This window comes from Citrus clementina, unplaced genomic scaffold (genome assembly GCF_000493195.1).
Source record: "Citrus clementina cultivar Clemenules unplaced genomic scaffold, Citrus_clementina_v1.0 scaffold_9, whole genome shotgun sequence".
NCBI classification, from domain to species: domain Eukaryota; kingdom Viridiplantae; phylum Streptophyta; class Magnoliopsida; order Sapindales; family Rutaceae; genus Citrus; species Citrus x clementina.
The window spans coordinates 7,142,970-7,155,217 of NW_006261964.1; the positions used below are offsets into that span (position 1 = coordinate 7,142,970).

At 43.1% G+C, this 12,248-nt stretch overlaps 1 protein-coding gene across 1 annotated transcript; it reads left to right on the forward strand.

Annotated features, from left to right (window-relative positions):
- Positions 1 to 11,305: 11,305 nt before the first annotated feature.
- LOC18031896 lies at positions 11,306 to 12,248 on the forward strand. The gene is made up of 3 exons (XM_024185450.1): positions 11,306 to 11,800; positions 11,910 to 12,026; positions 12,168 to 12,248. The coding sequence occupies exons 1-3, from the start codon at positions 11,306 to 11,308 to the stop codon at positions 12,246 to 12,248; spliced, it is 693 nt and encodes a 230-aa protein (XP_024041218.1).

Below are 12,248 nucleotides of genomic sequence, written 5' to 3' on the forward strand. Positions count from 1 at the left end.
CTTGTGGGAAGATTTCTCACGGACAAAGTAGTGAACTTTATTGCCATGAAAAATACTATGGCTTCGTTATGGCGTCCTGGGCGTGGTGTTTGTATTAAGGATTTATCTCCCACGCTTTTTCTCTTCCAGTTCTTTCATGAAATTGATGTGAGGAGGGTTCTTGAATCTGGTCCCTGGACCTTTGATCAGCATATTCTTATAATTCGGAGACTTGGGGTAGACGAACAACCGCAGAATATCCCTCTTTTCCACACATATTTCTGGGTTCAAGTGTATAATTTGCTTCTTGGATTTCAGTCCGAGAAAATATTACAGAGTATTGGCAACTTTATTGGTGAATTTTTGGCATCTGATGAACATAATCTTACAGGAGTATGGCGTAATTACATGAGGCTGAGGGTTTCGATTGATGTTAGGAAACCCCTTAAACGACGAATGCGCCTCAAAAGAGCAGGTGGGGAGTGGTTATGGGTAGACTTCAAGTATGAGCGACTGCACAATTTTTGTTTTATCTGTGGCATTTTAGGACACACTGATAAAAATTGCCCCTCAATATATGAAACTGATGCTACCCATGTTATTAAACCTTATGGCCCTTGGATGAAGGCTCCCAATCGGAGAAGCTCGATGAACACCGGTGACCGTTGGCTCAGATCGGGAGTGTTGGAGATAGATGAGGTGAAATTTGGTAATCCCTCAACTTCCGCTGTTGAAATGGCAGTTGACTTGGAAAATGGTGTGAATCATGGGACAGCTTGTCACGGAGACCTTGGGAAGGAAAGTGCTCAAGTCACAATGAATTCTAATATTCTTGTAACAGGCTGTAAGTCAATGCGTGTAGATGGAATTGACGAGGAACTAATAGCTAATCATTCGATGCTTGTGAAGGAAACTGATGTAGAGTATAATTCTGCATTAATTTTAGTTGATGCAAAACGGAGAAGATCAGGAGGTGGGCCTCCTATCAACTTAAATTTAGAAGAGCATGCTGATACTGAGATAATGGAGATGAGTGAGCACTCAAAAATGGACCAGCGGTAGGCCCTGTATTCCAGGCCCACCGACACCAATGAGTTGTTTAAGTTGGAACTGCCGTGGGTTGGGCCAACCACGGTCAGTTCAAGCTCTTGTTGAGTTGGTCCAGAATAAAAGACCGGATTTTATTTTCTTGATTGAGACATTGTGTTACAGAGATAAGTTAGAAAGCATCAAAATTAGATTAGGTTTTGAGGGTCTGTTTGTGGTGGATAGAAAGGGCCGTAGTGGTGGGCTTGCTATGTTCTGGAAAAATAGTTTTAAAGTTAATTTATTGAAGTTTGGGCGTAATTTTATAGACTTTGCAGTTGAGGATAATGAAAGGGGCAATTGGAGACTTACTGGTTTCTACGGGTTTCCCGAGTCATTTCGCAGACATGATTCTTGGAATCTTCTCCGGTATTTAGCTTCTACTTCGTCGTTACCATGGGTCTGTCTAGGGGACTTCAATGACCTTCTCAATTTCTTAGAGAAGCGCGGCTCTCATGCTCACCCGCAGTGGAAGATAAATGGTTTCAGGGCTGCACTTTCTTATTCGGGCCTCATTGATTTGGGTATGGATGGTTACCAGTTCACGTGGGAAAGGTCACGGGGCACTGAAGCTTGGGTTGAAGAACGGTTAGATCGAGCCCTTGCAAATTCCGCTTGGGTGAATCTTTTCCCGCAAGCGAAGGTTCTATGTCTTGAAGCTTCGAGTTCATATCACCTCCCTATCTTTTTGGATGTGTCTCCTGTGGTTTTGAGACGACGGTCTATGAAGTTTCGTTTTGAGAACTCATGGCTTAGAGATCCGGATTGTGCTAATATTGTTGAGAAGAGTTGGTCTATGGTGGGTGGGCTTCCTATTCTCAGTAAAATCTCGGCTTGCAGCTTAGATTTAGTTCGGTGGGGCTATCATCGTACTCGGGATTTCAAAGCTCAAATTAAGGAGTGTAAGGATAAAATGCATCAGCTTAGGGGCAAGCGTGATGCCGTTAGCTTGGCTGATTTTATTGAAGCTCGAGATAGATACAATGAGCTCTTGCATAGCCACGAAGTTTATTGGAAGCAGCATTCGAAGACGTTTTGGCTTCGGGATGGGGATTCAAATTCAAAGTATTTCCATGCCATGGCCTCGTCAAGGAAGCGTAAGAATACCTTAATCAAGCTTCGCAATCAAGAGGGGCAATGGTGTACTAATCCTGCGGATGTAAATAATTTAATTTGTGAGTATTTCACAACTTTATTTACTGCTGGGATTTGTTCCTATGATGATGTGCTTAATTGTGTGAAATCTAAAATTATTGATGCACAAAATCAATCTCTTTTGGAACCTTTTACTGCTGAAGATGTTCAATCTGCCGTGTTTGATATGCACCCTGATAAATCCCCTGGTCCTGATGGAATGAACCCAGCATTTTACCAAAAGTTTTGGAATGTAGTGGGTACTGATATTACTGAGGCGTGTCTTAGGTTCATTCGGGATTGTTCTTTCCCTGAGGGTCTTAATGAGACTTCTATTGTCCTTATTCCTAAGAAGAAACAGATAGAATTTTTAACTGATGTTCGACCAATTTCCTTATGCAATGTCCTCTATAAAATTGTAGCCAAGATGCTTGCTAACCGTATAAAGATGGTTTTAGGATCGATAATTTCCGATTCTCAGAGTGCTTTTGTTCCAGGCAGAGCTATTGCTGATAATGTTTTAATCTCGGCTGAGATAATGCACTTTCTCAAACGGAAACGCCAAGGAAAAGAGGGGATTGCTGCATTAAAGATTGACATGTCCAAGGCTTATGATCGGATTGAGTGGGGGTTTCTTAAATCGATTTTACTGAAGTTGGGCTTTGATGTTGCTTGGGTGAATCTTATTATGCTCTGTGTCACTACAGTTACCTATAAGATTACCCGGGGAGAGTTGGAGCTAGGCCCTATCGTGCCAAGTCGAGGTCTTAGACAAGGAGATCCGCTATCGCCATATCTGTTTATCATCTGTGCAGAGGGGCTGAGTTTGCTGATAAATCACTATGAGAGGGCTGGGATGATCCATGGGGCTCGAGTTGCTAGAGGTGCTCCTTTGGTTTCTCACCTCTTTTTTGCTGATGACTGTTTTCTTTTCTTTAAAGCTACTGTCCAGGAGGCTCATCTGGTAAAAAAGGTTTTGGCAACTTATGAAGCAGCTTCGGGGCAGCAAGTGAACTACAATAAATCCTCAATTTCTTTCAGTAGGAATGTGGCGGACGATACTGTTCATAATATATGTCAACAGCTTGGAGTTGTAGCTACTACAGACCATGGTACCTATCTTGGATTACCATCTTATGTTGGGCGCAAGAAGATAGACATTTTCCGATATATAAAGGATAAAGTTTGGCAGAGAATTCAAGGGTGGCATCAGAAACTCCTCTCTAGAGCTGGAAAGGAAATCTTAATTAAAACTGTGGCACAGGCCATACCTAATTATGCTATGCAAGTTTACCTCCTCCCTCTCGACCTATGCCGGGAACTTGAAAGGATGCTGAATTCTTTTTGGTGGGGCAGTAAAAGATATGGTAGTGGTGGAATTAGGTGGATGCAGTGGGGCAGACTTTGTAAGCCCAAATCTTATGGTGGTATTGGGTTTAAACACATCCACAACTTTAATGTTGCTATGCTAGGGAGACAAGGCTGGAGGTTAATTACAAATCCATCTTCGCTGGTGGGCAGATTGTTTAAAGCACGGTATTATCCTAATGCAGACTTCACTCAAGCAAAGATGGGAAGTAACCCGAGTTTTGTATGGAGATCGATTTTGGCTGCTCAGAAGATTTTAATCCAAGGGAGTCGTGTCCAAGTTGGAAGTGGACAGAGCATTACTATTGGCTCGGTTCCTTGGTTGCCTGATCAGGAGAGTGGCTTTATTACAACTAATCTTCCAGCGACGTTAGCATCAGCTCCTGTGAGTAGTCTTATGATTCCTGATCACCGAAGGTGGGATTATGACCTTGTAAAGGATGTGTTTAATAGAAGAGATCGAGACTACATTCTCCAAATTCCTCTTAGCTCTCGGAGGGATTGTGATTCTTGGTATTGGTTCCCCGACGCAAAAGGAGTTTACACTGTTCGGAGTTGTTATAAGTGGATGGATATTATATCGGAACCGCCTGACAGTGGAGTTTGGAATAAGATTTGGAAGCTGGCTGTGCCAGCCAAAATCAAGAATTTTCTTTGGAGAGCTGCGGCAAATGTGGTTCCCACTGCTGATAACCTTCTCAGTCGTCGAGTTGAGGTACACCCTTATTGTTCTATCTGTAATGCATCTCTTGAGACAATTTATCATGTTTTAGTTGATTGTCCTTTTGCCAAACAATGCTGGATGGTTTCTTTGGTTGGTTATGCTGGAAATTTTGTTACTTTTGGAGCTTGGTTGGATGCTCTATTTACTCGGTGTAGTATTGAGGATAGTTGTCTTGCTGCAATGGTTTGTTGGGGTCTTTGGCAAAATCGGAATACTAAAGTTTGGAGGCATGTAGTAGGCAGAGTGCCTCAACTGCTCAATAAAGCTGGTCAAGACTTGTTCCAGTGGCAAAGGGCTCGTCAACTGAGTCACTTTACTCAGATGCCAGCAGATTTAACTCTTGGCTCTTTTTGTTGGAAACGCCCTCGCGTTGGATGGTTTAAATGCAATGTGGACGCTGCCACTTCCTGTGCTACTACTAGGATTAGCTACGGCACAGTTATCCGGTCTTCTGAGGGTCAATTTCTTGCTGCAAAATGTGGATCTTTGGTTGGCAATTTTGAAGCCCGTGAGGCAGAGGCTTTGGGTGTGCGGGAGGTCTTGAGTTGGCTTAAGAATACCCAGTTTTTTCCTATTATTATTGAGACTGATTGTTTACAAGTGTTTAATGTGTTGATTGATTCCAAGGACTATCAGAATAGATTTGGCCTTATTATTTCGGATTGTAGAGCCTTGGCTCATAGCTTAAAAGAGGTGACTTTCTCTTTTGTAAGGAGATCTGCGAATACCGCAGCCCATGTTGTGGCTAAGGTGGGGTGTTCTTTGTCAGGTCCGGGTGAATGGAGACATGTTCCACCACCCTGGTTATTCTCTCATTTGTCTGTTTAATGAATTTCTTCCTTTCTTCAAAAAAAAAAAAGTATAATATGCAACGTAGCCTATCAAATATATCCTTGGTATAATGCTACAAGACCCATTAATTATAGAGGTTTCAATTATAAAGGATCTCCAGTTTTTCCTCTTTGCTTCTTGAAACCTCTATAATTGACTATCATTTCCCTTTAGTGTGGACACTATGAAAATACTAATTTAATCAATTGATTAAAAAAATGAAAATTGAATTCTCTCGTGGCATCTTCTATATATGTCACAAGTATGTCGTCGTCATATAGTTTACCACTTCTTAATTGGCTATTAATTATTACTAATTAAGGAAACAACGATAATATTCTTCTATACAGACTAGCTACCAAATACAGTGACTATAAGCATATTTTTAAAAAATTAATTAAAAGAATTTAATTGTGATATTCCGGGGTCAAATAGATCTATTTAAGCCATACACGTCCACTAGGTTGCTTTCAGTAAGAAGTTGAGAACCTTCCCTTGTTGAAAATTCCAAGCATACAAGCAAGCATAAAAGGAAAATGATTAAAACCCTATGTTATTTGTTAAAATTAATCCTTTGTTTCTCAAGTTTTAAAATTCATCAAAAATTCCCCTATAATTCAAAAATTGAACTTTCAGCCACTATGATTGACTGTCATTTCCCTTCAGTGTGAACACTATGAAAATACTAATTTAATTAATTGATTAAAAAAATGAAAGTTGAATTTTCTCGGGACATCTTCTATGTATGTCACAAGTATGTCGTCGTCATATAGTTTACCACTTCTTAGTTGGCTATTAATTACTAGTAATTAAGGAAACAATGAAAATATTCTTCTGTACAGACAAGTGTCACCGGGCTTTCTCTAACTATGTGTGGCAACCCGCGTGATGGCGCTAAATACTCCGCTTAGCCAGCCACTCAAAATACCGAACGGAAGCGATTTAGTTGGAAGCAAGTCAAGGCTCGCAATGGAGGTTATGCAAGAGAGATTTCTCACCAACACAAAGAACAATACACACACAAGCCACAAGAACACAAGCAATTTGCTTTTTACGAAGGCACCAAGCCCCAACTTTTCCATTTCCGCACTAAGAAAATATTACAAATAGTTCAAGTTTTATATGCTCAAGGACACAATGCTCAACTCAAAACTCGCGCCCCAACATACATCCCCATCACTATTTATATGCACAAGTTTGCAAATGACACCCTCATTTGCTAAGGTTAGGTGGCGCGAGTTCCCTCCCTAAGTTTTAGGCACCCACTAAGCATGGTCCTAGGAGCACATCTCCACTCCCCCTTGAATTGAGCAACTACTCCCCACCATGCCTATTAGCAAGGAAATTATGGGTTGTAACTGCCACACCCACTATCTATGTCCCTCATTTCTAGGCCCATGATTAAGGTCATGTTCTCCCACTAAGTTGCACCCCCAACTGTCACTCATGCTTGATTTTAGGCCCACTTTTTGGAGATTTGCAGCCAATCATGCTCCACATCCAGCTGCCACTGTCCGCACACAGCTCGCGCATGAACGCCTCTCATTTTCGCATGATTCGGCCCCATGTTTGTTACACGTTCGTGTGCACTCTATCACACAATTACGCCACTATCTCAAAAACTGTCCACATAATCTAGCAATCGTCTCGCGCGTTGTTGAGCCCCATGCTCGTGCATCTTGTGCCATACTTGCTCACTGTTGCGCCCCAATGCTCGCGCGCCTCAACGCCTCGCGCTCACTCGCCCCAGCGCCTCGCGCTCGCGTGCCCATTGCGACACATGCTCGCATGCCCACTGCGCCTCACGCTAGCGTGCCCACTACGCCTCAAGCTTGCGCGTCCATTGCGCTCATGCACTTGCGAGATGCTACGTGCACCACCTACGCACGCCCGTGTGTGCGCTGTCTCGCATTGCTTACGCCCATGCCACATCGTACGCTTTGCTGCCATGCCCTAGCCAATTTGTCAGACTTGCCTTGTTTTCGTGCTTGCCACAAGCACTCCCATGTTGCTGCTAGGACTCGGAACAAGGCCCCAAGCCAAGCCACGACAGTTGGCCCTCATGACTCACAATGGTGACAAACCTCCCCCACCTAAAAAGTGCGACGTCCTTATCGAAGGGGTAACCATGTCTACGATAACCTCATCCACGCAAAGCCATATCAAAGCTTGAAATCCCTTCTCCTTGACACATACCCTCGTGTCAACGTTGGGCTCACCACGCACCCGTTGCACCATCCTTTGGTCCCTCAGATGTTCTACTCATGTGGAATCATTCACCATTCATGTAATGACTCCATGCCAGCAATATTCTCACAAGTCATTCTCCCCAAGAATGTAGTGTCGCTACTGATTGTTCCTTCTCGACTTCCCACAAGTCGTTGCGTCCACACAAGCCCTTGCTTTTCCAATCCACAGACACTGCAACAAAGTCTCATCCTTGCTGCCTTGTTACCGAGGAAGACTGAAGTTCCCATGGATTTGGCAGCCACACATGCCCCTCTCTACTTCAGCCCGCTATACTGCATTTCTTCGCCCAACACTTGATGCTCACGCCTCCCACATGTACACCAATAGATAGGGAACAATGCCGTTACACCCAACAACAACAACATGAACCAAGCAGCCCACTGTGAAGCTTTTACCAGAATTTTGCTTGTTGTTTTAAGTTGCTCGAAGCCCCGCGCTTCCTTGTGTCACGGCCCGGATTGTTCCCACGCTATGCCGTGCGGCCTTAGGCGGCAAATTCGCACTCTATTGGCCCTAAGTCAGCCTTACACCCAAATCCGTTGCTGGATTAGAGAAGCAGAAAGAGGAATCACTCTAACTCACAAAGTATGGGAGGAAAGAACTTATATTGCTCGATAGAATGCTTACAAAGCTATGTGTGCTGGAATTGTATATTGCTTTTGATTTATTTGGCCAAATGAGGTCTTCTCCTATTTATAGGGTACAAAGAAGTATCTAGAGAGTCTCTAGAGTTATCACAACTACCACATAAACACATTAATTACAATGGAAATATCTACATGCTCTACACAAGTCTCCATGGCTCTAGAATTCTCCATGGGCCAGGCTATGTGGAAGCTTGGGCCATGACACTTGCCAATGCACCCGCATTTCCCTTCGTGTAGCAAAGACTCACCACAGTCGGTACCATCTCTAATGTCACAAACATTCTTACTGTCGTCAGCCCTCTGGTAAACAGAACCGCTTGCTAGGACTTAGCTTTCGATTCTACTTCATCTTGGTTCTCATCTCCATGTGGTAACTTGTCTAGTTAAAGCCCAAGTGTCTCACCAACCACGAATTCCCTAGACGCCATTGTATACCCATCAAGTCCCTCCTCAACTTGATCGTGCTCTTAATCATTGACATCATTGCTAAATTTCCTCGATCTAAACCATTGTTAGTAGTCTAGAGTGATGGTTCCAGCCTACTCCAACTCCAATTCCAATATTCGCAGTCAACCATGCAAAGCTTCCCCATGCCTCCGATCCAAATGCAGGAACACTGAGGTAGTATATGCACGTTTGCATTATACAGGAATTCCATTCCCAAAATCACATCAAATCTCAACATAGCCATCACCAGGAATGTTGTCTCTCGTGCCCAAGTGCCCACACTTAGGTTGGCCATCGCTATGCCATTCAGAACTACCCAATGGTGTAAAGTCAGACCCACGGCAAGATTGGCTCAGCGACTTGCAGACCAGGGCGTGGTACCAAATTCACCTCTACAAGATTCGCCATCACATCTGTATCAATCATTGCCCTCACCTCCACTCCATTCAGCTTTACAGTTGCACACATTAGTCCCTCTTAGTAGAATTCACCCTTTAGGATGCTCGCCAGCTCCTCGTTAGTCATGGGTTTCTATTCTACCTTGACTTCCATGTTATTCAGCAACTGTAACGGATTCATGCGCGTTGCTGTTGTTTTGGCCTTAGAAGGTTTTGAAGACTCCCCTTCCGTTTCCTTCACCAAAGCGTTCAGTTTCTCGCGCTTCGGACACTCCTTAGCCCATGTGATTCGTTGTAGATAAAGCACCTCGAGCTCTTCTTTCCCTGCAGATTCCCTTGCTTAGCTTTATTTTGCCCGCTATTCTTTTTCCCCCCATCATACAAAAAATGACTCTTCTTACCTTCATTAAACTCTTTAGATTCAGAAGGAGAAGCATTCACGAATCTGAAGTCAACCAACCATCGGCTACTGTTATTGTCGCTGGTAAGTCCCTCACAGCTTGCCTCCACAACTCTGTTTGCGCCCACGGCTGCAAACTCAAAATGAAGTTGAAGAGTTTATGCTCATCCCACATGTTTTTTATATCCAGCATTAGCAAACTAAATTCTTTGACGCAATCCCTCACTGATCCAGTATGCTTAAGCTTCTTCAAGCTCTCCCTCGCGAGCCAGCTAGTATTCCTTAGTAAGAACTGCCCTTTAGTTCTTGTTTGAGCGTGTCCCAAGTCTCAATTGCTGGTCGTTCCATTTCAACATCCTGTTAAAACTTGATTCGCCACCACAATTTAGTATCACCCTCTAGGTACATGCTGGTGATAGTGACCCGTTCTGCCTTGGGCACACGAACAACTCGAGAACACTATTTGTAAGAGAAGATTACAAATAGTTTAAGTTTTGTATACTCAACTGACACCCCAACATACGCTCCCATCACTATTTATATACACAAGTTTGCAAATGACACCCCCATTTGCTAAGGTTAGGTGGCGCGCCACCCTCGCGCTACCTCAAGTTCCCCCCTTAAATTTTAGGCATCCACTAAGTATGATCCTAAGAGCACATCTCCACTCCCCCTTGAATTGAGCAACCGCTGCCCACCATGCCTATTAGCAAGGAAATCATGGGTTGTAACTGCCATACCCACTGTCTGTACCCCTCATTTCTAGGCACATGATCAAGGCCGTGTTCTCCCACTTAGTTGCACCCACAATTACCACTCATGCTTGATTTTAAGTCCACTTTTTGGAGAGTTGCAGCCAACTATGCTCTACATCCAGCTGCCACTATGCGCACATAGCCCGCGCATGAACGCCTCTCATTTTTGCATGGTTTGGCCTCACGTGCATGCCCCGTGTTGCTACATGTTCGCTCGCACTCTGTCACACAATTATGCCACTATCCCTCAAGCTGTCCACACAATCCAGCCCTTGTCTCATGCGCTGTTGAGCCCCACACTTGCGCGCCTTGTGCCACGCTTGCTCGCTGGTGCTCCCTAGTGCTCATGCGCTCTCGTGCCTCGCACTAGCGTGCCCCAGCACCTCGCGTCCGCGTGCCCATGGTGCATTGCGCTCGCGCGCCTACTGCACCTCACGCTTGCGCGCCCACTGCGGCTCAAGCCTGCGCGCACATTGCGCCCATGCACTTGCAAGATGCTGCGTGCGCCACCCACACACACCCTTGCGCGCCGCGTCTCGCATTGCTTGTGCCCATGCCATAGCGTACGCTATGCTGCCATGCCCCAGCCAACGCATCAGACTTGCCTTGTTTTCGTGGTCGCCATAAGCGCGCCCATGTTGCTGCCAAGACTCGACACAAGGCCCCAAGCCAAGCCACGACAGTTTTCCCTCATGACTCATGAGGGTGACAACTAGCTACCAAATACAACGACTATAATCATATTTTGAAAAATTAATTAAAAGAATTTAATTGTGATATTCTGCGGTCAAAAAGATTTATTTAAGCCATACACGTCCATTGGGTTGCTTTCAGTAAGGAGTTGAGAACCTTCCCTTGTTGAAAATTTCAAGCATACAAGATAACATAAAAGGAAAATGATTGAAACCCCCTGTTATTTGGTAAAATTAATCCTTTGTTTCCCAAGTTTTAAAATTCATAAAAATTCCTCTATAAATAAAAAATTTAAATATCAACTTTTTATATTTTTACTAATTTATCCTTTACGATTATCTTTTATTGATCACAAAGTTCAGCAATTAATTGTCAATTAAAAAAATTAATCATAAGTTTGAACAGAAACTTTTAATAACTAGGGTTTTTGATAGGTTTTGAAATACGGAAGACAAGAGGTTAATTTACTGAAACATAAGGGGGCCTTTAATCATTATCCCTTGACGAAACCAATTAGCATAACATGTAGAGAAATATAAAAAGGTCTTCACTCCTTACAAACTCTGGCAAATTAAGCCAAGAAAGAAACAATAATGGAGGATTTGAACGAGGTTGCTTTAGCCTATTATGAGTCAGGCACCGATGAAGAAAGACGTTTATTCGACCAATTTTTCGAATCAATGGATGAAGATGGAAACGGTAGGGTGAGTTACAGAGAGTTTTCAGAATTCATGTCGCTGGAAGCATACGATCGGAACATGTGTACTCGTGACTTCTTCAATGATCTAGACGTCGATGGAAGCAGAGGTTTAGATTTCAATGAAGTGTTGACTCTCTACTATATAATAAAAAGTGGGAGGCCAATTTGCCGCCAGTGCAAAATCTTCATAACCAACGAGTATTTTACTTGCACGAGGTGCTTCAAAACCAGGAGTTTTCCTTACAATATCTGCCTGGAATGTTTCCGCGGTGAAGAAGGGCACTTTAATCACACGCATAGCCTGGAGCAGTTTGTGGATAATTTTGCATTGCTTGAGTGTTTGAGGAAGGAAGCATTAGAGGAAAATAGGGAAGATGGATATTATGAGGTATTTCTAATAATATTATTATTATTATTATATCATTTTGCCTAATCAAAATATTTTGAAATTAATTGCCTATTTATAAAACTTATATTGACTTTGTAACTGATTACAGCCAAGTCCTAGTAGGTCCAGGAGCCAAAGAATTGTCCCCTATTCGCGCTATCCTTCCGAGAATTCTTCACATCATGCAATTGTTCCATACAATCCAAATATCCCAGCGGAGAGAAGGGTGAGTTTTGAATAAACTATTATTAATTTTGAGTGATCAGTTGATTATTTAATTTGGTGCATAACATTTTTATAAATTCGGATATAGTGCTGATCTTTATATATTGTGAGAGTGAATTTCTTCTTGTTCATTGATTTCTAGAATCGATGGGGAACAGCATTTAGAATATTGGAAACTGGACTTCACTTTGCAAGTGTTGTTACCAGTTGCTCAATTATGTGA